The 25,789-nt window shown below is 49.5% G+C and overlaps 1 protein-coding gene across 1 annotated transcript in view; it reads right to left on the bottom strand.

Annotated features, from left to right (window-relative positions):
• Positions 1-3,782: 3,782 nt before the first annotated feature.
• gucy1b2 (guanylate cyclase 1, soluble, beta 2) overlaps positions 3,783-25,789 on the bottom strand; it is a 29,843-nt gene continuing 7,836 nt past the window's right edge. Inside the window, exons 4-17 of the mRNA XM_056430766.1 lie at positions 25,297-25,396; positions 24,339-24,499; positions 24,164-24,260; positions 23,622-23,728; positions 19,389-19,490; positions 18,679-18,772; positions 18,308-18,504; positions 15,658-15,781; positions 15,446-15,592; positions 14,904-15,082; positions 13,457-13,611; positions 12,807-12,988; positions 3,950-4,137; positions 3,783-3,797 (exon numbers count right to left, since the gene is read on the bottom strand). Coding sequence (XP_056286741.1) covers positions 3,783-3,797; positions 3,950-4,137; positions 12,807-12,988; positions 13,457-13,611; positions 14,904-15,082; positions 15,446-15,592; positions 15,658-15,781; positions 18,308-18,504; positions 18,679-18,772; positions 19,389-19,490; positions 23,622-23,728; positions 24,164-24,260; positions 24,339-24,499; positions 25,297-25,396 — 1,848 coding nt within the window. The remainder of the gene's footprint in view (positions 3,798-3,949; positions 4,138-12,806; positions 12,989-13,456; positions 13,612-14,903; positions 15,083-15,445; positions 15,593-15,657; positions 15,782-18,307; positions 18,505-18,678; positions 18,773-19,388; positions 19,491-23,621; positions 23,729-24,163; positions 24,261-24,338; positions 24,500-25,296; positions 25,397-25,789) is intronic.

The following is a 25,789-nucleotide window of genomic DNA, read 5'->3' on the forward strand; positions in this document are numbered from 1 at the left end:
GAGTATATACCAGTTATTCATATACAGAGTATATACCAGTTATTCATATGTAGAGTATATACCAGTTATTCATATACAGAGTATATACCAGTTATTCATATGTAGAGTATATACCAGTTATTCATATACAGAGTATATACCAGTTATTCATATGTAGAGTATATACCAGTTATTCATATACAGAGTATATACCAGTTATTCATATGTAGAGTATATACCAGTTATTCATATACAGAGTATATACCAGTTATTCATATGTAGAGTATATACCAGTTATTCATATGTAGAGTATATACCAGTTATTCATATACAGAGTATATACCAGTTATTCATATGTAGAGTATATACCAGTTATTCATATGTAGAGTATATACCAGTTATTCATATGTAGAGTATATACCAGTTATTCATATGTAGAGTATATACCAGTTATTCATATGTAGAGTATATACCAGTTATTCATATACAGAGTATATACCAGTTATTCATATGTAGAGTATATACCAGTTATTCACATAGAGTATATACCAGTTATTCATATGTAGAGTATATACCAGTTATTCATATGTAGAGTATATACCAGTTATTCATATGTAGAGTATATACCAGTTATTCATATGTAGAGTATATACCAGTTATTCATATGTAGAGTATATACCAGTTATTCATATGTAGAGTATATACCAGTTATTCATATGTAGAGTATATACCAGTTATTCATATACAGAGTATATACCAGTTATTCATATACAGAGTATATACCAGTTATTCATATACAGAGTATATACCAGTTATTCATATACAGAGTATATACCAGTTATTCATATGTAGAGTATATACCAGTTATTCACATAGAGTATATACCAGTTATTCATATGTAGAGTATATACCAGTTATTCATATGTAGAGTATATACCAGTTATTCATATGTAGAGTATATACCAGTTATTCATATACAGAGTATATACCAGTTATTCATATGTAGAGTATATACCAGTTATTCATATACAGAGTATATACCAGTTATTCATATGTAGAGTATATACCAGTTATTCATATGTAGAGTATATACCAGTTATTCATATACAGAGTATATACCAGTTATTCATATGTAGAGTATATACCAGTTATTCATATGTAGAGTATATACCAGTTATTCATATACAGAGTATATACCAGTTATTCATATGTAGAGTATATACCAGTTATTCATATACAGAGTATATACCAGTTATTCATATACAGAGTATATACCAGTTATTCATATGTAGAGTATATACCAGTTATTCATATGTAGAGTATATACCAGTTATTCATATACAGAGTATATACCAGTTATTCATATGTAGAGTATATACCAGTTATTCATATGTAGAGTATATACCAGTTATTCATATGTAGAGTATATACCAGTTATTCATATGTAGAGTATATACCAGTTATTCATATGTACAGAGTATATACCAGTTATTCATATGTAGAGTATATACCAGTTATTCATATACAGAGTATATACCAGTTATTCATATACAGAGTATATACCAGTTATTCATATATGTAGAGTATATACCAGTTATTCATATACAGAGTATATACCAGTTATTCATATACAGAGTATATACCAGTTATTCATATGTAGAGTATATACCAGTTATTCATATACAGAGTATATACCAGTTATTCATATACAGAGTATATACCAGTTATTCATATGTAGAGTATATACCAGTTATTCATATACAGAGTATATACCAGTTATTCATATACAGAGTATATACCAGTTATTCATATACAGAGTATATACCAGTTATTCATATGTAGAGTATATACCAGTTATTCATATGTAGAGTATATACCAGTTATTCATATACAGAGTATATACCAGTTATTCATATGTAGAGTATATACCAGTTATTCATATGTAGAGTATATACCAGTTATTCATATGTAGAGTATATACGAGTTATTCATATACAGAGTATATACCAGTTATTCATATACAGAGTATATACCAGTTATTCATATACAGAGTATATACCAGTTATTCATATGTAGAGTATATACCAGTTATTCATATGTAGAGTATATACCAGTTATTCATATACAGAGTATATACCAGTTATTCATATGTAGAGTATATACCAGTTATTCATATGTAGAGTATATACCAGTTATTCATATACAGAGTATATACCAGTTATTCATATACAGAGTATATACCAGTTATTCATATACAGAGTATATACCAGTTATTCATATGTAGAGTATATACCAGTTATTCATATACAGAGTATATACCAGTTATTCATATGTAGAGTATATACCAGTTATTCATATACAGAGTATATACCAGTTATTCATATACAGAGTATATACCAGTTATTCATATGTAGAGTATATACCAGTTATTCATATGTAGAGTATATACCAGTTATTCATATACAGAGTATATACCAGTTATTCATATACAGAGTATATACCAGTTATTCATATACAGAGTATATACCAGTTATTCATATACAGAGTATATACCAGTTATTCATATGTAGAGTATATACCAGTTATTCATATACAGAGTATATACCAGTTATTCATATACAGAGTATATACCAGTTATTCATATACAGAGTATATACCAGTTATTCATATACAGAGTATATACCAGTTATTCATATACAGAGTATATACCAGTTATTCATATGTAGAGTATATACCAGTTATTCATATGTAGAGTATATACCAGTTATTCATATGTAGAGTATATACCAGTTATTCATATACAGAGTATATACCAGTTATTCATATACAGAGTATATACCAGTTATTCATATACAGAGTATATACCAGTTATTCATATGTAGAGTATATACCAGTTATTCATATGTAGAGTATATACCAGTTATTCATATACAGAGTATATACCAGTTATTCATATGTAGAGTATATACCAGTTATTCATATGTAGAGTATATACCAGTTATTCATATACAGAGTATATACCAGTTATTCATATACAGAGTATATACCAGTTATTCATATACAGAGTATATACCAGTTATTCATATGTAGAGTATATACCAGTTATTCATATACAGAGTATATACCAGTTATTCATATGTAGAGTATATACCAGTTATTCATATACAGAGTATATACCAGTTATTCATATACAGAGTATATACCAGTTATTCATATGTAGAGTATATACCAGTTATTCATATGTAGAGTATATACCAGTTATTCATATACAGAGTATATACCAGTTATTCATATACAGAGTATATACCAGTTATTCATATACAGAGTATATACCAGTTATTCATATACAGAGTATATACCAGTTATTCATATGTAGAGTATATACCAGTTATTCATATACAGAGTATATACCAGTTATTCATATACAGAGTATATACCAGTTATTCATATACAGAGTATATACCAGTTATTCATATACAGAGTATATACCAGTTATTCATATACAGAGTATATACCAGTTATTCCAGTTTGAGGTCATTTAGAAGAATGTACTAATTCAGTTATGAACTGTCCGACAGCAACTTAATGTAACTGTCAGTGAGCTCCCTGCCGGTCCTCATCAGGTCCCTGCCGGTCCTCATCAGGTCCCTGCCAGTCCTCATCAGGTCCCTGCAGGTCCTCATCAGGTCCCTGCCGGTCCTCATCAGGTCCCTGCCGGTCCTCATCAGGTCCCTGCCGGTCCTCATCAGGTCCCTGCCGGTCCTCATCAGGTCCCTGCTGGTCCATCTATAACGCTGCATCTCTTACTGTGTGTGCAGCTAAAAGAGGCTCAGTGGGGTCACAACAACACACACTCACACTCACACACACAGTCACAACAACACACACACACACACACTCACACACACAGTCACAACAACGCACACACACACACAGTCACAACAACACACACAGTCACAACAACACACACAGTCACAACAACACACAGTCTGCTGTAGAAGTTGCCGGTCATTGTGTGGGAGCCGGTGTCTGCAATCTCAAAAGGGGGGCTGATGTCCCAGGAGAACGGGGCCATCGGGTCCGGTGGACTCAGGTCCGGTGCAACGGCTCCATCGGAGTCCGTGTCTCTGGGTTCAGACTCGCTTCTCACCTCAGATTCTGAATGAAACATGTTTATGATTTAAGAAACGGTGACATCTATTGTTCACCTGGTCACATGACATCTATTGTTCATCTGGTCACATGACATCTATTGTTCATCTGGTCACATGACATCTATTGTTCATCTGGTCTCATGACATCTATTGTTCATCTAGTCACATGACATCTATTGTTCATCTAGTCACATGACATCTATTGTTCATCTAGTCACATGACATCTATTGTTCATCTGGTCTCATGACATCTATTGTTCATCTAGTCACATGACATCTATTGTTCATCTGGTCTCATGACATCTATTGTTCATCTGGTCACATGACATCTATTGTTCACCTGGTCACATGACATCTATTGTTCACCAGGTCACATGACATCTATTGTTCATCTGGTCTCATGACATCTATTGTTCACCTGGTCACATGACATCTATTGTTCATCTGGTCTCATGACATCTATTGTTCATCTGGTCTCATGACATCTATTGTTCATCTGGTCACATGACATCTATTGTTCATCTAGTCACATGACATCTATTGTTCATCTGGTCACATGACATGTGCCACAGACTGCTGTTAAGCCACAGACTCAGGCTCAGGTTCAAGTCCTAAAGGGCTGCCATACATTGTTAAACCACCAGATGTCAGCGTGCTGCTGAGTTTGATGCTCGGCAGCTTCAGATCTTGTCAAGAGGTCTAACAGGACCCACAGGAGGTCTGACAGGACCCACAGGAGGTCTAACAGGACCCACAAGAGGTCTAACAGGACCCACAAGAGGTCTGACAGGACCCACAGGAGGTCTGACAGGACCCACAAGAGGTCTGAGAGGACCCACAAGAGGTCTGAGAGGACCCACAAGAGGTCTGACAGGACCCACAGGAGGTCTAACAGGACCCACAAGAGGTCTAACAGGACCCACAAGAGGTCTGACAGGACCCACAGGAGGTCTAACAGGACCCACAAGAGGTCTGACAGGACCCACAAGAGGTCTAACAGGACCCACAAGAGGTCTGACAGGACCCACAGGAGGTCTAACAGGACCCACAAGAGGTCTGACAGGACCCACAAGAGGTCTGACAGGACCCACAAGAGGTCTGACAGGACCCACAAGAGGTCTAACAGGACCCACAAGAGGTCTGACAGGACCCACAAGAGGTCTGACAGGACCCACAAGAGGTCTGACAGGACCCACAAGAGGTCTGACAGGACCCACAAGAGGTCTGACAGGACCCACAAGAGGTCTGACAGGACCCACAGGAGGTCTGACAGGACCCACAAGAGGTCTGAGAGGACCCACAAGAGGTCTAACAGGACCCACAAGAGGTCTGACAGGACCCACAAGAGGTCTGACAGGACCCACAAGAGGTCTGACAGGACCCACAGGAGGTCTGACAGGACCCACAATAGGTCTAACAGGACCCACAAGAGGTCTGACAGGACCCACAGGAGGTCTGACAGGACCCACAGGAGGTCTGACAGGACCCACAAGAGGTCTGACAGGACCCACAAGAGGTCTGACAGGACCCACAAGAGGTCTGACAGGACCCACAAGAGGTCTAACAGGACCCACAAGAGGTCTGACAGGACCCACAAGAGGTCTGACAGGACCCACAAGAGGTCTAACAGGACCCACAAGAGGTCTGACAGGACCCACAAGAGGTCTGACAGGACCCACAGGAGGTCTAACAGGACCCACAGGAGGTCTAACAGGACCCACAAGAGGTCTAACAGGACCCACAAGAGGTCTGACAGGACCCACAAGAGGTCTGACAGGACCCACAAGAGGTCTGACAGGACCCACAAGAGGTCTAACAGGACCCACAAGAGGTCTGACAGGACCCACAGGAGGTCTGACAGGACCCACAATAGGTCTAACGGGACCCACAAGAGGTCTAACGGGACCCACAAGAGGTCTAACGGGACCCACAAGAGGTCTGACGGGACCCACAAGAGGTCTGAGAGGACCCACAAGAGGTCTAACAGGACCCACAAGAGGTCTGACAGGACCCACAAGAGGTCTAACAGGACCCACAAGAGGTCTGACAGGACCCACAAGAGGTCTGACAGGACCCACAAGAGGTCTGACAGGACCCACAAGAGGTCTGAGAGGACCCACAAGAGGTCTGAGAGGACCCACAAGAGGTCTAACAGGACCCACAAGAGGTCTAACAGGACCCACAGGAGGTCTAACAGGACCCACAAGAGGTCTAACAGGACCCACAAGAGGTCTAACAGGACCCACAGGAGGTCTGACAGGACCCACAAGAGGTCTGACAGGACCCACAGGAGGTCTGACAGGACCCACAAGAGGTCTAACAGGACCCACAAGAGGTCTAACAGGACCCACAAGAGGTCTGACAGGACCCACAAGAGGTCTGACAGGACCCACAAGAGGTCTGACAGGACCCACAAGAGGTCTAACAGGACCCACAAGAGGTCTAACAGGACCCACAAGAGGTCTGACAGGACCCACAGGAGGTCTGACAGGACCCACAGGAGGTCTGACAGGACCCACAAGAGGTCTGACAGGACCCACAAGAGGTCTGACAGGACCCACAGGAGGTCTGACAGGACCCACAAGAGGTCTGACAGGACCCACAAGAGGTCTGACAGGACCCACAAGAGGTCTAACAGGACCCACAAGAGGTCTAACAGGACCCACAAGAGGTCTGACAGGACCCACAAGAGGTCTGACAGGACCCACAGGAGGTCTGACAGGACCCACAGGAGGTCTGACAGGACCCACAAGAGGTCTGACAGGACCCACAAGAGGTCTGACAGGACCCACAGGAGGTCTAACAGGACCCACAAGAGGTCTGACAGGACCCACAAGAGGTCTGACAGGACCCACAAGAGGTCTAACAGGACCCACAAGAGGTCTGACAGGACCCACAAGAGGTCTGACAGGACCCACAAGAGGTCTGACAGGACCCACAGGAGGTCTGACAGGACCCACAAGAGGTCTGACAGGACCCACAAGAGGTCTGACAGGACCCACAGGAGGTCTGACAGGACCCACAAGAGGTCTAACAGGACCCACAAGAGGTCTAACAGGACCCACAAGAGGTCTAACAGGACCCACAGGAGGTCTAACAGGACCCACAAGAGGTCTGACAGGACCCACAAGAGGTCTAACAGGACCCACAAGAGGTCTAACAGGACCCACAGGAGGTCTAACAGGACCCACAGGAGGTCTGACAGGACCCACAAGAGGTCTGACAGGACCCACAGGAGGTCTAACAGGACCCACAAGAGGTCTGACAGGACCCACAGGAGGTGTGACAGGACCCACAGGAGGTCTAACAGGACCCACAGGAGGTCTAACGGGACCCACAAGAGGTCTAACGGGACCCACAAGAGGTCTAACGGGAACCACAAGAGGTCTGACAGGACCCACAGGAGGTCTAACAGGACCCACAAGAGGTCTAACAGGACCCACAAGAGGTCTGACAGGACCCACAAGAGGTCTAACAGGACCCACAGGAGGTCTGACAGGACCCACAAGAGGTCTAACAGGACCCACAGGAGGTCTGACAGGACCCACAAGAGGTCTAACAGGACCCACAGGAAGTCTAACGGGACCCACAAGAGGTCTAACGGGACCCACAAGAGGTCTAACGGGACCCACAAGAGGTCTAACGGGACCCACAAGAGGTCTGACGGGACCCACAGGAGGTCTGACGGGACCCACAAGAGGTCTGACGGGACCCACAAGAGGTCTGACAGGACCCACAAGAGGTCTGACAGGACCCACAGGAGGTCTGACAGGACCCACAGGAGGTCTGACAGGACCCACAAGAGGTCTGACAGGACCCACAAGAGGTCTAACAGGACCCACAAGAGGTCTAACAGGACCCACAAGAGGTCTGACAGGACCCACAGGAGGTCTGACAGGACCCACAAGAGGTCTAACAGGACCCACAGGAAGTCTAACGGGACCCACAAGAGGTCTAACGGGACCCACAAGAGGTCTAACGGGACCCACAAGAGGTCTAACGGGACCCACAAGAGGTCTAACGGGACCCACAGGAGGTCTGACAGGACCCACAAGAGGTCTGACAGGACCCACAAGAGGTCTGACAGGACCCACAGGAGGTCTAACAGGACCCACAGGAAGTCTGAGAGGACCCACAGGAGGTCTGACAGGACCCACAAGAGGTCTGACAGGACCCACAAGAGGTCTAACAGGACCCACAAGAGGTCTAACAGGACCCACAAGAGGTCTGACAGGACCCACAAGAGGTCTGACAGGACCCACAGGAGGTCTGACAGGACCCACAAGAGGTCTAACAGGACCCACAGGAGGTCTAACAGGACCCACAAGAGGTCTAACAGGACCCACAGGAGGTCTAACAGGACCCACAGGAGGTCTAACAGGACCCACAAGAGGTCTGACAGGACCCACAAGAGGTCTGACAGGACCCACAGGAGGTCTGACAGGACCCACAAGAGGTCTAACAGGACCCACAAGAGGTCTGACAGGACCCACAGGAGGTCTGACAGGACCCACAAGAGGTCTAACAGGACCCACAAGAGGTCTGACAGGACCCACAAGAGGTCTAACAGGACCCACAAGAGGTCTGACAGGACCCACAAGAGGTCTAACAGGACCCACAAGAGGTCTAACAGGACCCACAAGAGGTCTGACAGGACCCACAAGAGGTCTGACAGGACCCACAAGAGGTCTAACAGGACCCACAAGAGGTCTGACAGGACCCACAGGAGGTCTAACAGGACCCACAGGAGGTCTAACAGGACCCACAAGAGGTCTGACAGGACCCACAGGAGGTCTGACAGGACCCACAAGAGGTCTGACAGGACCCACAAGAGGTCTAACAGGACCCACAAGAGGTCTGACAGGACCCACAAGAGGTCTAACAGGACCCACAAGAGGTCTAACAGGACCCACAAGAGGTCTGACAGGACCCACAGGAGGTCTGACAGTACCCACAGGAGGTCTAACAGGACCCACAGGAGGTCTGACAGGACCCACAAGAGGTCTGACAGGACCCACAAGAGGTCTGACAGGACCCACAAGAGGTCTAACAGGACCCACAAGAGGTCTGACAGGACCCACAAGAGGTCTGACAGGACCCACAAGAGGTCTGACAGGACCCACAGGAGGTCTGACAGGACCCACAAGAGGTCTGACAGGACCCACAAGAGGTCTGACAGGACCCACAGGAGGTCTAACAGGACCCACAAGAGGTCTGACAGGACCCACAAGAGGTCTGACAGGACCCACAAGAGGTCTAACAGGACCCACAAGAGGTCTGACAGGACCCACAAGAGGTCTGACAGGACCCACAAGAGGTCTGACAGGACCCACAAGAGGTCTGACAGGACCCACAGGAGGTCTGACAGGACCCACAAGAGGTCTAACAGGACCCACAAGAGGTCTAACAGGACCCACAAGAGGTCTAACAGGACCCACAAGAGGTCTGACAGGACCCACAGGAGGTCTGACAGGACCCACAAGAGGTCTAACAGGACCCACAGGAGGTCTAACAGGACCCACAAGAGGTCTAACAGGACCCACAGGAGGTCTAACAGGACCCACAGGAGGTCTAACAGGACCCACAAGAGGTCTAACAGGACCCACAAGAGGTCTGACAGGACCCACAAGAGGTCTGACAGGACCCACAGGAGGTCTGACAGGACCCACAAGAGGTCTGACAGGACCCACAGGAGGTCTGACAGGACCCACAGGAGGTCTGACAGGACCCACAGGAGGTCTGACAGGACCCACAGGAGGTCTAACAGGACCCACAAGAGGTCTAACAGGACCCACAAGAGGTCTAACGGGACCCACAAGAGGTCTGACAGGACCCACAAGAGGTCTGACAGGACCCACAGGAGGTCTAACAGGACCCACAGGAGGTCTAACAGGACCCACAAGAGGTCTAACGGGACCCACAAGAGGTCTAACGGGACCCACAAGAGGTCTGACAGGACCCACAAGAGGTCTGACAGGACCCACAGGAGGTCTAACAGGACCCACAAGAGGTCTAACAGGACCCACAAGAGGTCTAACAGGACCCACAAGAGGTCTGACAGGACCCACAAGAGGTCTGACAGGACCCACAAGAGGTCTGACAGGACCCACAGGAGGTCTGACAGGACCCACAAGAGGTCTGACAGGACCCACAAGAGGTCTGACAGGACCCACAAGAGGTCTGACAGGACCCACAGGAGGTCTGACAGGACCCACAGGAGGTCTGACAGGACCCACAGGAGGTCTGACAGGACCCACAGGAGGTCTGACAGGACCCACAGGAGGTCTGACAGGACCCACAGGAGGTCTGACAGGACCCACAAGAGGTCTAACAGGACCCACAAGAGGTCTGACAGGACCCACAAGAGGTCTGACGGGACCCACAAGAGGTCTGACGGGACCCACAAGAGGTCTGACGGGACCCACAAGAGGTCTGACGGGACCCACAAGAGGTCTAACGGGACCCACAGGAAGTCTAACGGGACCCACAGGAGGTCTGACAGGACCCACAAGAGGTCTAACAGGACCCACAAGAGGTCTGACAGGACCCACATGAGGTCTGACGGGACCCACAAGAGGTCTAACGGGACCCACAGGAAGTCTAACGGGACCCACAAGAGGTCTGACGGGACCCACAAGAGGTCTAACAGGACCCACAGGAAGTCTAACGGGACCCACAAGAGGTCTAACGGGACCCACAAGAGGTCTAACGGGACCCACAAGAGGTCTAACGGGACCCACAGGAGGTCTGACAGGACCCACAAGAGGTCTGACAGGACCCACAAGAGGTCTGACAGGACCCACAAGAGGTCTGACAGGACCCACAAGAGGTCTGACAGGACCCACAAGAGGTCTGACAGGACCCACAGGAGGTCTAACAGGACCCACAAGAGGTCTGACAGGACCCACAAGAGGTCTGACAGGACCCACAAGAGGTCTAACAGGACCCACAAGAGGTCTAACAGGACCCACAAGAGGTCTAACAGGACCCACAAGAGGTCTAACAGGACCCACAGGAGGTCTGACAGGACCCACAGGAGGTCTGACAGGACCCACAAGAGGTCTAACAGGACCCACAAGAGGTCTGACAGGACCCACAAGAGGTCTGACAGGACCCACAAGAGGTCTGACGGGACCCACAAGAGGTCTGACGGGACCCACAAGAGGTCTAACGGGACCCACAGGAAGTCTAACGGGACCCACAGGAGGTCTGACAGGACCCACAAGAGGTCTAACAGGACCCACAAGAGGTCTGACAGGACCCACATGAGGTCTGACGGGACCCACAAGAGGTCTAACGGGACCCACAGGAAGTCTAACGGGACCCACAAGAGGTCTGACGGGACCCACAAGAGGTCTAACAGGACCCACAGGAAGTCTAACGGGACCCACAAGAGGTCTAACGGGACCCACAAGAGGTCTAACGGGACCCACAAGAGGTCTAACGGGACCCACAGGAGGTCTGACAGGACCCACAAGAGGTCTGACAGGACCCACAAGAGGTCTGACAGGACCCACAAGAGGTCTGACAGGACCCACAAGAGGTCTGACAGGACCCACAAGAGGTCTGACAGGACCCACAGGAGGTCTAACAGGACCCACAAGAGGTCTGACAGGACCCACAAGAGGTCTGACAGGACCCACAAGAGGTCTAACAGGACCCACAAGAGGTCTAACAGGACCCACAAGAGGTCTAACAGGACCCACAAGAGGTCTAACAGGACCCACAGGAGGTCTGACAGGACCCACAATAGGTCTAACAGGACCCACAAGAGGTCTGACAGGACCCACAATAGGTCTAACAGGACCCACAAGAGGTCTAACGGGACCCACAAGAGGTCTAACAGGACCCACAATAGGTCTAACAGGACCCACAAGAGGTCTAACGGGACCCACAAGAGGTCTAACGGGACCCACAAGAGGTCTGACAGGACCCACAAGAGGTCTGAGAGGACCCACAAGAGGTCTGAGAGGACCCACAAGAGGTCTGAGAGGACCCACAAGAGGTCTAACAGGACCCACAAGAGGTCTGAGAGGACCCACAAGAGGTCTGACAGGACCCACAGGAGGTCTGACAGGACCCACAAGAGGTCTAACAGGACCCACAGGAGGTCTGACAGGACCCACAATAGGTCTAACAGGACCCACAAGAGGTCTGAGAGGACCCACAAGAGGTCTGACAGGACCCACAAGAGGTCTAACAGGACCCACAGGAGGTCTAACAGGACCCACAAGAGGTCTGACAGGACCCACAAGAGGTCTAACAGGACCCACAAGAGGTCTAACAGGACCCACAAGAGGTCTAACAGGACCCACAAGAGGTCTGACAGGACCCACAGGAGGTCTAACAGGACCCACAAGAGGTCTGAAAGCATCTCTACGATGTTCTCTCTCCACCGGCTTCTCGTAGTCTCCCGGTCCGAGCCCTCCTACCCCCCATGGAGGCATCTTTTAAAATGTCCCCTCCACCCAGTGGTCTGGCTTGAGACAGGGGGGGGGGCATGTTGGACGAGGAGAGCACCAGAGGACTTACCTCTTGAGACAGCATGGTGGACCTTCAACCCGAGTCAAAGCCTTCCTCTGAACCCTCAGGTGAGCATCACATCTCACCACGTCTCTGTGCTGGTAGCTTTGATCTTATTCATTATTTGAGAGTGTACTTTGTGTTCCTTACCGCTGCTGCTCTGGCCACACAGGTCCTCCCTGTAGAGACTGGCCCCGCCCACCTCTCTTCCCATGATGCCGTCTTCAGACAGCAGCAGGTTCCCCATGAGGAAGTACGTGGTCATCAGCCCTTTGCCCTTCACCTCAATCTGCCCCCGCTCCTGTATGCTGAACCCAGCATCCTTCAGGGCCCTGGAGGAGGACCAGAGGGGAGAACTCTCATCTTCAGCACAGCATGTTGTCACTGAGGAAGAGCCCCCTAGTGGTCTTCGTTGGTATGCCATGTCTGTTCGTGGTTCTGTCTGAGGGGATCTGGTGACAGATCCGTTTCAGTGGGGGTGAATAACTGGTTCTCCCATCGGGGTTCACTCTACAGAGCCTGGAGGCCTCTCAGAGAGCAGGGCCTTCACAGAGGAGCCACACCTCCAGTTGGAGGACAGGAAGTCAGAGCAGATAGAGGAGCTGCACTTCTCACGACAAGGAACAACATGCTGGAGGTCATGTGCGTAGTACCCGGAGTCAGGGACAAACACTAAGTACACTAAGTATTCTCAATATGCATACAACTCTGAACCATACGGTAACCAAAGAGCACTGGACACCAAGACAAGACCACGAGGAAGTTATGATGGAGACACACACACACGCACACACACACACCTGTAGGTGGAGGCGCTCAGGTGAATGTGGTCGGGCAGCCCGTGACTCTCCATCCTGGAGGCGGTGTTGACGGAGTCTCCAAACAGGCAGTATCGGGGCATCTTCTCCCCCACCACCCCGGCTAAGACTGGACCCGTATGGAGACCCACGCGGATCTGGAACGCACAAACACGGCGGGTCAACAGGTGTGACTTCCTGTGGAGGAGTCACCTGTTGAGGTTCAGACTGCAGACGTATAAAGAATATAAGAAGAAGGTCCACCTCCCCTGGACAGGTTGGCCTGGTTCATGACCCTCACCTGGTTGGCCTGGTTCATGACCCTCACCTGGATGGCCTGGTTCATGACCCTCACCTGGTTGGCCTGGTTCATGACCCTCACCTGGTTGGCCTGGTTCATGACCCTCACCTGGATGGGTTGGTTCATGACCCTCACCTGGTTGGCCTGGTTCATGACCCTCACCTGGTTGGCCTGGTTCATGACCCTCACCTGGATGGCCTGGTTCATGACCCTCACCTGGTTGGCCTGGTTCATGACCCTCACCTGGATGGCCTGGTTCATGACCCTCACCTGGTTGGCCTGGTTCATGACCCTCACCTGGATGGCCTGGTTCATGACCCTCACCTGGTTGGCCTGGTTCATGACCCTCACCTGGTTGGCCTGGTTCATGACCCTCACCTGGTTGGCCTGGTTCATGACCCTCACCTGGTTGGCCTGGTTCATGACCCTCACCTGGATGGGTTGGTTCATGACCCTCACCTGGATGGCCTGGTTCATGACCCTCACCTGGATGGGTTGGTTCATGACCCTCACCTGGATGGCCTGGTTCATGACCCTCACCTGGTTGGCCTGGTTCATGACCCTCACCTGGATGGGTTGGTTCATGACCCTCACCTGGACAGGTTGGCCTGGTTCATGACCCTCACCTGGTTGGCCTGGTTCATGACCCTCAACTGGATGGCCTGGTTCATGACCCTCACCTGGTTGGCCTGGTTCATGACCCTCACCTGGTTGGCCTGGTTCATGACCCTCACCTGGTTGGGCTGGTTTATGACCCTCACCTGGTTGGCCTGGTTCATGACCCTCACCTGGATGGCCTGGTTCATGACCCTCACCTGGTTGGCCTGGTTCATGACCCTCACCTGGTTGGGCTGGTTTATGACCCTCACCTGGTTGGCCTGGTTCATGACCCTCACCTGGATGGCCTGGTTCATGACCCTCACCTGGTTGGCCTGGTTCATGACCCTCACCTGGTTGGGCTGGTTTATGACCCTCACCTGGTTGGCCTGGTTCATGACCCTCACCTGGTTGGGCTGGTTCATGACCCTCACCTTGACAGGTTGGCCTGGTTCATGACCCTCACCTGGTTGGCCTGGTTCATGACCCTCACCTGGTTGGCCTGGTTCATGACCCTCACCTGGACAGGTTGGCCTGGTTCATGACCCTCACCTGGATGGGCTGTCCTGTCACAGGGTTGAGGACCTCTCGGGCAGCGATTCTCATGCCTAGAGCAAAGTTCGCCACTCTGTGGGCGTGGCTTCCTGTGGGGATGGGGACACCACCCACCACCATGTATGCATCACCAATAGTCTCCACCTTTAATACACACACACACAGTATTGAGTTGGCTGCATTCTGCAAGTGGCCACTAGGTGTCACCAAATCCCTCCCACTGTTTCTTGAAGGACTTCAGCCACCAGGCTCATGAGGTGACTTTATTAAGAAGAGACGACATGTTGTGAACACGATAAACCAGAAAAACAAGATATTTTTGTATATTTTACTTTTGATTAGGTAAACCATTAAAAACCAAACCTCATTAGATTCAGTTGGGACTTGTAAAGGACTCAGATTAAAAAATGCAAATATGATAAAGGATCCAGATTGAATGAATAACTTTGTTGTTCATTTTGAATAAACCTGCTACCGCTACTAAATAAACATAAAGAACACACAAGTAGGGAAACCAGAACCTCCGATGACACACACACCTTGTAGATGTCGTATGCTGGTGAGCCGGTCAAACTTGGAGTACATGGAGTTGAGCAGGTGGACAATGTGGATGGGCTCACAGGCGGCGCAGATGCTGGTGAAGGTCACCACATCGCTGAACAGGATGGTGCACACCTCGAACTCCCCTGAAAGAGACGAGGCGTGTTGGCAGAGCGGCGAGCAGACATGTGGCGCTGGAGGGACGACTGACCGGCCTCCACGCTGTTCCCCTCTTTGAGCTGGTTGGCTATGTGACGAGGCAACATGGCGTACAGCAGAGTCTCTGTCTTCTTCTTTTCAGCCTCCAGGTTCTGCGACAGGATTATCAGTTCTTCCTACGGGACCGACACAAACCACGACTAATATTACTTCTCAAGCAATCCTACATTTGTATTATTGACCTCAGTGCTCTGATGAACCTCTCAGTGCTCTACTGAACCTCTGAGGGTCTTTAGAGGGACTTATGGTGTGTTCACACCGGACGTAATTTCGACGCGCGTCGAGATTACGTGCAAAGTCAATGCACAGCTGCGTAGCTGCGTATTTTCCAGCGAGCCAGACGCGTTTGAAGCAGCACGAACAGAGAGTTTGTCGCGGGGCGAACAGAGCCAACAGAGCGAACAGACGCAGCTCGTCGACGCGCGAGTTGAAATTTCCCAACTCCGGCAGCAAGAACGCGTGAGTCATAGTTGCGTCAGCCAATCAGCGTTGAGCAGCTCCGCTCGTCATCGTCCTGCCGGTTTAGAAAATGGAGGAAAAGATTATTGTCGCCGTTTGTGGGCACCCTGAACTTTATGTACCGAACCCGTAGCTATAAAGATGAAGCGTGGAAGAAGGTCGGAGAAGCTATTTGTTGTACTTTACTATGAACCAACCGCCGGCATATGTGGAAAAGTCTCAGAGACACGTATCAAAGAGAGAAGAGAGAGCAGCGAGAAGCGCAGTGGGAGTGCAGCTCGGTCCACTAAAGTGGAAGTACTCTGCGGTCGCGACGCGTCTGGTCTGAACACCCTTTTTTTCGATGCGCGTCGAGACTGCTGCGTCAGACGCGTCGAGAATTTTTTCGACGCGTCCGGTGTGAACGCACCATTAGGAGGCCTCAGTGCTCTACTGAACCTCTCAGAGGGTCTTTAGAGGGACTCAGGAGGCCTCAGTGCTCTACTGAACCTCTCAGAAGGTCTTTAGAGAGACTCAGGAGGCCTCAGTGCTCTACTGAACCTCTCAGAAGGTCTTTAGAGGGACTCAGGAGGCCTCAGTGCTCTACTGAACCTCTCAGAAGGTCTTTAGAGACTCAGGATGCCTCAGTGTTCTGAACCTCTCAGAAGGTCTTCAGAGAGACTCAGGATGCCTCAGTGTTCTACTGAACCTCTCAGAAGGTCTTTAGAGAGACTCAGGAGGCCTCAGTGCTCTACTGAACCTCTCAGAAGGTCTTTAGAGAGACTCAGGATGCCTCAGTGTTCTGAACCTCTCAGAAGGTCTTCAGAGACTCAGGAGGCCTCAGTGCTCTACTGAACCTCTCAGGTCTTTAGAGGGACTCAGGAGGCCTCAGTGCTCTACTGAACCTCTCAGAAGGTCTTTAGAGGGACTCAGGAGGCCTCAGTGCTCTACTGAACCTCTCAGGTCTTTAGAGGGACTCAGGAGGCCTCAGTGCTCTATTGAACCTCTCAGGTCTTTAGAGGGACTCAGGAGGCCTCAGTGCTCTACTGAACCTCTCAGGTCTTTAGAGGGACTCAGGAGGCCTCAGTGCTCTATTGAACCTCTCAGGTCTTTAGAGGGACTCAGGAGGCCTCAGTGCTCTACTGAACCTCTCAGGTCTTTACAGGGACTCAGGAGGCCTCAGTGTTCTACTGAACCTCTCAGAAGGTCTTTAGAGAGACTCAGGAGGCCTCAGTGCTCTACTGAACCTCTCAGGTCTTTACAGGGACTCAGGAGGCCTCAGTGTTCTACTGAACCTCTCAGGTCTTTAGAGAGACTCAGGAGGCCTCAGTGCTCTACTGAACCTCTCAGGTCTTCAGAGAGACTCAGGATGCCTCAGTGTTCTGAACCTCTCAGAAGGTCTTCAGAGAGGCTCAGGATGCCTCAGTGTTCTGAACCTCTCAGAAGGTCTTCAGAGAGGCTCAGGATGCCTCAGTGTACTGAACCTCTCAGAAGGTCTATAGAGGGACTCAGGAGGCCTCAGTGCTCTACTGAACCTCTCAGGTCTTTAGAGGGACTCATGAGGCCTCAGTGCTCTACTGAACCACTCAGAAGGTCTTTAGAGGGACTCAGGAGGCCTCAGTGCTCTACTGAACCTCTCAGAAGGTCTTTAGAGGGACTCAGGAGGCCTCAGTGCTCTACTGAACCTCTCAGAGGGTCTTTAGAGGGACTCAGGAGGCCTCAGTGCTCTACTGAACCTCTCAGAAGGTCTTTAGAGGGACTCAGGAGGCCTCAGTGCTCTACTGAACCTCTCAGGTCTTTAGAGGGACTCAGGAGGCCTCAGTGCTCTACTGAACCTCTCAGGTCTTTAGAGGGACTCAGGAGGCCTCAGTGCTCTACTGAACCTCTCAGAAGGTCTTTAGAGGGACTCAGGAGGCCTCAGTGCTCTACTGAACCTCTCAGAAGGTCTTTAGAGGGACTCAGGAGGCCTCAGTGCTCTACTGAACCTCTCAGAAGGTCTTTAGAGGGACTCAGGAGGCCTCAGTGCTCTACTGAACCTCTCAGAAGGTCTTTAGAGGGACTCAGGAGGCCTCAGTGTTCTACTGAACCTCTCAGAAGGTCTTTAGAGGGACTTAGGAGGCTATTACTACTTCTATAACGATACTGAATGGCAATAACCAATGAGCAGGACGGAAGACTACATCAACTAAAAGCTGCTTTCCTACTTTCTTCCTCTCCAGCTGGTTGGTGAGCTCCATCTCAGCTAGACGTTGCTGGTTGAGGAGAATCAGGTCTCTGGTGACGTCGTGCTGGGCCAGGTCAGCCAGGTAGAGGCCGACATCTTGAAGCTCCTGAAGGCTCCGGAGCTTCGGAGAACACAGGTACAACATACAGGAGAGAGACTCCATCCACAGCATCTGCCCTGCATGGAGCACACGTGAACCAATGGAGAGCTGCAGCTCCTGGGTCCATGTTCCTCTGCTCTTCTGCTTCACTGCACATTTCCCACCGCAGTGTGAACACTATCATTTCACTGCTGTTGGTTCCATGTTCTAGGAGACACCTCAGTGTGTGTGTGACATGTATTATAACCCACCTCTTAGTTTCAGCGTGGAGTGTGTGTCTTTGCAACTCTTCAAGACAAATTGACTGTTGATGAATTTCCTGATGCTCTCAATGGTAAACGTCACCTGGAGGACAAGAAGCAGCACACTGGTTGAATGTCTGCAGCGCCCCATGGACCTCCTCTTCATCAGACCTCTCTGTGGACTACTGCTGTGTGCAGAGCCACCTAGTGGACGATGGATTCAGGGTTTCCTGTTTCCTCTACGCTCGCATCAGACCGCCATGAAGTCAATGTTCATGTCAAAGTATACATTCTTTAAGGGGCAGGAAGGACAATAAGGGACAAACAGATTCAACTCTATGGATAGACATTCCGTTTACTCAGAGCGCTCTTTTGAAGTGGAATGACCCAACGGCTGTGAGATAGAACTATGAATTCAGTTCAGTTTATTTTGTATAACCCATTATCACAAAATACAAACTCCCCTCAGAGGCTTTACAGTCTGTACACATTGACATCCCTGACCTTTGACCTCATATCGGATTTAATCTCTGCTAAATATTTTTTAAACTAAAATCTTAATATATTGAACTTGACTGATCACTATATATATATAAATATGCATTTCGAGAGTAAGTAGAGCCTCTTACTCTCGTCTGGACCCTCTTGGTGTCAGACCTGTGGACTCCTGGTGCTCTTTGGTGTATCTGAAGTACACAGTGCTGCATCATGTCTTTTACCTGAGGGTGAATGATGGTGAAGACTTGGTCCATTGTAGCATCGGTGGCCTGGAGGCCTGGGAGGAACCTTTGTATGTTCACCCCCATCTGCCTGACCTTCAGCTGACGGACAGACCAGGAAAGAGACCAGAGACAGGATAGAGACAGGATAGGGACAGGATAGGGACAGGACAGGATAGAGACAGGACAGAGACAGGACAGAGACAGGATAGAGACAGAGACAGGACAGAGACAGGATAGAGACAGGATAGGGACAGGATAGAGACAGGACAGAGACAGGACAGAGACAGGACAGAGACAGGACAGAGACAGGACAGAGACAGGACAGAGACAAGACAGAGACAGGATAGAGACAGGACAGAGACAGGACAGAGACAGGACAGAGACAGGACAGAGACAGGATAGAGACAGGACAGAGACAAGACAGAGACAGGATAGAGACAGGACAGAGACAAGACAGAGACAGGATAGAGACAGGACAGAGACAGAGACAGGATAGAGACAGGACAGAGACAGGACAGAGACAGGATAGAGACAGGACAGAGACAGGACAGAGACAGGATAGAGATAGAGACAGGACAGAGACAGGATAGAGACAGGATAGAGACAGGATAGAGACAGGACAGAGACAGGACAGAGACAGGATAGAGACAGGACAGAGACAGGACAGAGACAGGATAGAGATAGAGACAGGACAGAGACAGGATAGAGACAGGACAGAGACAGGACAGAGACAGGACAGAGACAGGACAGAGACAGGACAGAGACAGGATAGAGACAGGACAGAGACAGGATAGAGATAGAGACAGGACAGAGACAGGATAGAGACAGGACAGAGACAGGACAGAGACAGGACAGAGACAGGATAGAGACAGGACAGAGACAGGACAGAGACAGGATAGAGACAGGACAGAGACAGGACAGAGACAGGACAGAGACAGGATAGAGACAGGACAGAGACAGGATGAGAGACAGGATAGAGACAGGACAGAGACAGGACAGAGACAGGACAGAGACAGGATAGAGACAGGACAGAGACAGGATAGAGACAGGATAGAGACAGGACAGAGACAGGATAGAGACAGGACAGAGACAGGATAGAGACAGGATAGAGACAGGACAGAGACAGGATAGAGACAGGATAGAGACAGGACAGAGACAGGATAGAGACAGAGACAGGACAGAGACAGAATAGAGACAGGACAGAGACAGGACAGAGACAGGATAGAGACAGGACAGAGACAGGATAGAGACAGAGACAGGACAGAGACAGGACAGAGACAGGATAGAGACAGGACAGAGACAGGATAGAGACAGGACAGAGACAGGACAGAGACAGGATAGAGACAGGACAGAGACAGGACAGAGACAGGACAGAGACAGGACAGAGACAGGATAGAGACAGGTCAGAGACAGGACAGAGACAGGACAGAGACAGGATAGAGACAGGACAGAGACAGGATAGAGACAGGACAGAGACAGGACAGAGACAGGACAGAGACAGGATAGAGACAGGACAGGATAGAGACAGGACAGAGACAGGATAGAGACAGGACAGAGACAGGATAGAGACAGAGACAGAGACAGGACAGAGACAGGATAGAGACAGGATAGAGACAGGACAGAGACAGGATAGAGACAGAGACAGGATAGAGACAGGACAGAGACAGGATAGAGACAGGACAGAGACAGGATAGAGACAGGATAGAGACAGGACAGAGACAGGATAGAGACAGGACAGAGACAGGACAGAGACAGGATAGAGACAGGACAGAGACAGGACAGAGACAGGACAGAGACAGGACAGAGACAGGACAGAGACAGGATAGAGACAGGACAGAGACAGGATAGAGACAGGACAGAGACAGGACAGAGACAGAGACAGAGAGACAGAACAGAGACAGGATAGAGACAGAGACAGGATAGAGACAGGATAGAGACAGAGATAGAGACAGGATAGAGACAGGACAGAGACAGAGAGACAGAACAGAGACAGGATAGAGACAGGACAGAGACAGAGATGGAGACAGGACAGAGACAGGATAGAGACAGGACAGAGACAGGATAGAGACAGGACAGAGACAGGACAGAGACAGAGATAGAGACAGGACAGAGACAGGATAGAGACAGGACAGAGACAGGACAGAGACAGGACAGAGACAGAGATAGAGACAGGACAGAGACAGGATAGAGACAGGACAGAGACAGGATAGAGACAGGACAGAGACAGAGATAGAGACATGACAGAGACAGGATAGAGACAGGACAGAGACAGGATAGAGACAGGATAGAGACAGAGACAGGACAGAGACAGGACAGAGAGACAGGACAGAGACAGGATAGAGACAGGACAGAGACAGGATAGAGACAGGACAGAGACAGGACAGAGACAGGACAGAGACAGAGACAGGATAGAGACAGGATAGAGACAGGACAGAGACAGGACAGAGACAGGACAGAGACAGAGATAGAGACAGGACAGAGACAGGACAGAGACAGAGACAGGATAGAGACAGGATAGAGACAGGACAGAGACAGGACAGAAACAGGACAGAGACAGAACAGAGATAGAGACAGGACAGAGACAGAGACAGGACAGAGACAGAGACAGGATAGAGACAGGACAGAGACAGGACAGAGACAGGACAGAGAGACAGAACAGAGACAGGACAGAGACAGAGATAGAGACAGGATAGAGACAGGATAGAGACAGAGATAGAGACAGGACAGAGACAGGACAGAGACAGGATAGAGACAGGATAGAGACAGGACAGAGACAGGATAGAGACAGGACAGAGACAGGATAGAGACAGGATAGAGACAGGACAGAGACAGGATAGAGACAGGACAGAGACAGGATAGAGACAGGACAGAGACAGGATAGAGACAGGATAGAGACAGGATAGAGACAGGACAGAGACAGGATAGAGACAGGACAGAGACAGGACAGAGACAGGATAGAGACAGGATAGAGACAGGATAGAGACAGGACAGAGACAGGATAGAGACAGGACAGAGACAGGACAGAGACAGGATAGAGACAGGACAGAGACAGGATAGAGACAGGATAGAGACAGGACAGAGACAGGATAGAGACAGGATATAGACAGGACAGAGACAGGATAGAGACATGACAGAGACAGGACAGAGACAGGACAGAGACAGGATAGAGACAGAACAGAGACAGGATAGAGACAGGATAGAGACAGGACAGAGACAGGATAGAGACATGACAGAGACAGGACAGAGACAGGACAGAGACAGGATAGAGACAGGACAGAGACAGGACAGAGACAGGATAGAGACAGAGACATGACAGAGACAGGATAGAGACAGGACAGAGTCAGGATAGAGACATGACAGAGACATGACAGAGAAAGGACAGAGACAGGATAGAGACATGACAGAGACAGGACAGAGACATGACAGAGACAGGATAGAGACAGGATAGAGACAGGATAGAGACAGGACAGAGACAGGATAGAGACATGACAGAGACAGGACAGAGACAGGACAGAGACAGGATAGAGACATGACAGAGACAGGACAGAGACATGACAGAGACAGGATAGAGACAGGATAGAGACAGGACAGAGACAGGATAGAGACATGACAGAGACAGGATAGAGACAGGACAGAGACAGGACAGAGACAGGATAGAGACAGGACAGAGACAGGATAGAGACAGGACAGGATAGAGACAGGACAGAGACAAGATAGAGACAGGACAGAGACAGAGATAGAGACAGGACAGAGACAGGAGAGAGACAGGACAGAGACAGAGACAGGATAGAGACAGGATAGAGACAGAGACAGGACAGAGACAGGACAGAAACAGGACAGAGACAGAGATAGAGACAGGACAGAGACAGGACAGAGACAGAGACAGGATAGAGACAGGATAGAGACAGGACAGAGACAGAGACAGGACAGAGACAGAGACAGGACAGAGACAGGACAGAGAGACAGAACAGAGACAGGACAGAGACAGAGATAGAGACAGGACAGAGACAGGATAGAGACAGGATAGAGACAGGACAGAGACAGGACAGAGACAGAGATAGAGACAGGATAGAGACAGGACAGAGACAGAGATAGAGACAGGATAGAGACAGGACAGAGACAGGACAGAGACAGAGACAGGATAGAGACAGGACAGACACAGGGTATCAGGAGTCTGAACATAATGCCATCCGCTCGATGAGCTCCAGCACGTTGACCAGTGAGCCTCACGTCCTCATCGAAGACGATGTGGAAGGGGAAGGCTCTGCAGAAGGCCTCCTCCTCCACCCACAGCCTGTCCGGGTAGCAGGGCCTGAAGGAGGCGCAGTGGGGTGTCCCTGTGGATCAAACCATTCCATCACCCTCTGGTTGGGTTGTGTCACATGTCCACATGGCCTTCACTCTGTTTCATGAAGAGTGCAGGTAGTTCACAGCCACTAGTCCTGAACACCTTCTCCACGGAGTCACTCACTAGCTCTCTTCACTCCACAAGGTCAAGTTATACATCAATGTTCTGAGCTGTGGCTGGGCCATGGTCTCATCCATCTGCGGGACGGGGGAGGGTCAGGGTTCATGGGCTCAGGGTTCACAGGGTCAGGGTTCATGGGGTCAGGGTTTGTGGAGTCAGGGTTCATAGGGTCAGGGTTCATGGGGTCAGGGGTCATGGTTCATGTGAAGTACTTCTGAGCAGACACCATGCAGTTAGCCAGATACGGTCAGGGAGCACACGGTGAAAAACAATCACAACTTCTATTTAAAATCAAAGCGTGAACCTTTACCTGAGAAGACCAGAGCTCGGATCAGGTCCCAGCCGCTCCGGGTCCCCGCCAGCGATGCATAGCGGTCCCTCATGGTTCTCAATAAGTCCTCCTGGGGACAGGTGGGCCCAGATTTAGAAACACATGATGCCGGTAAAGAAGCCGGCGGTGCTCGGCCTCAGACACTCACCCCTCGGTGCTGGTCTGGACTCCTGCTCGCCGGGCTGGTCTGTTCCACCAGAAACACCACGTGCTCCTTCTTCCCTGTGCGCTCGTCTTCCTCCGACTGGTTCAGAACCCTCATGGTCACTGTGCTGTCAAAGAAGTCTTTGGCCACCGCCTCAATGATCCCTGCAGAGGACACACGAGAGGTCCTTCTGGAGTAACTGGTCCATGGAGAGCCGACTGCAGCCCAGTTCAGAGAAGATAGACGGATGAGGTCACATTGATAGAGGACAAATGAAGGAGAGCACGGGGGGAGGAGGAAGTAATGGAGTGAACTATTCCTGGTTGGTCTTCATCCTGCATGTGAGAGCATGCTCTCTTCTAAAGACTCGCCTGACCACTGAGGGCGATGAGGCCGGCCGCTGACCCAGAGGTCTGCTTCACGAGACACCTCATGTTCTACACTCGGTCCACTCCTTCACTTTAATCAGCTTTCTTTAAGGATTGCACTCCTAACCTGACACCAATAGATCAAGATAGGGTTTACTCTCCACTCCCGACGCCGCCGGTCGGAGGTCACTAACGTTAATGTGGAGTGGGTGTGTGCTTATGCCAAGACGTTGTCGGACACCGTCGTTTTCTCTGGCCCTCTCCCCAATGTGCAGACAGACGAATTGTTTAGCCGAATGTCGTCTTTCAACCGCTGGCTGTCGAGGTGCCCAGAGAATAATGTGGGCTACGGAGACAACTGGAAGACTTTCTGGGGAAAGCCTGATGAGGAGAGACGGCATCCATCCCATGTTGGACGGAGCGCGTCTCGTTTCTGACCACATGACCACATTGATCACCGTATCCATGACAACCCAGGGTTCAGATCAGGACCCGGAGCAGAGTTGTAGTCTTACACCCTTCTCTGCTCTTCCATTGGAGCAGTTACCCCCCCACACCTCTAGAGACTGTCTGTCCCACACGTCGTGTTTTACCAGGTACAATGTGGTGCAGGCCCTTCCTATCAGAGTAGTAGTGAAGGAGCATCATCCCATCGTCAGTCATCTCCACTCGGAAAGACGGAGCATTCATTTCCTAGAAGACAGAAAGGATGGTTCAGATTCTGTTTCATACTAAATCATTCTGATTCATATCAGTGGTGTCCCTCAGGACATTATGCATGTTATACATGAACTACTGGAGGACTCGACAGATTATACATAAAATACTGGAGGACTCAAGATATGAAAACCATTCGGGGTAGTATTTATTGATGCACTGATGAATTGTAAATACTTTATTGGTCACTATAATAACCGATGGGAAATGTACCCGAGTGTTCTTCTGAATTCAGCTGGATGCAAACAGGTAACATGACATAAGGACGTACCTGGTAGGACAGCCAGGTAACATGACATAAGGACGTACCTGGTAGGTAACATGACATAAGGACGTACCTGGTAGGTAACATGACATAAGGACGTACCT

This window comes from Pseudoliparis swirei, chromosome 14 (assembly GCF_029220125.1).
Source record: "Pseudoliparis swirei isolate HS2019 ecotype Mariana Trench chromosome 14, NWPU_hadal_v1, whole genome shotgun sequence".
In the NCBI taxonomy this organism is placed as follows: Eukaryota; Metazoa; Chordata; class Actinopteri; order Perciformes; family Liparidae; genus Pseudoliparis; species Pseudoliparis swirei.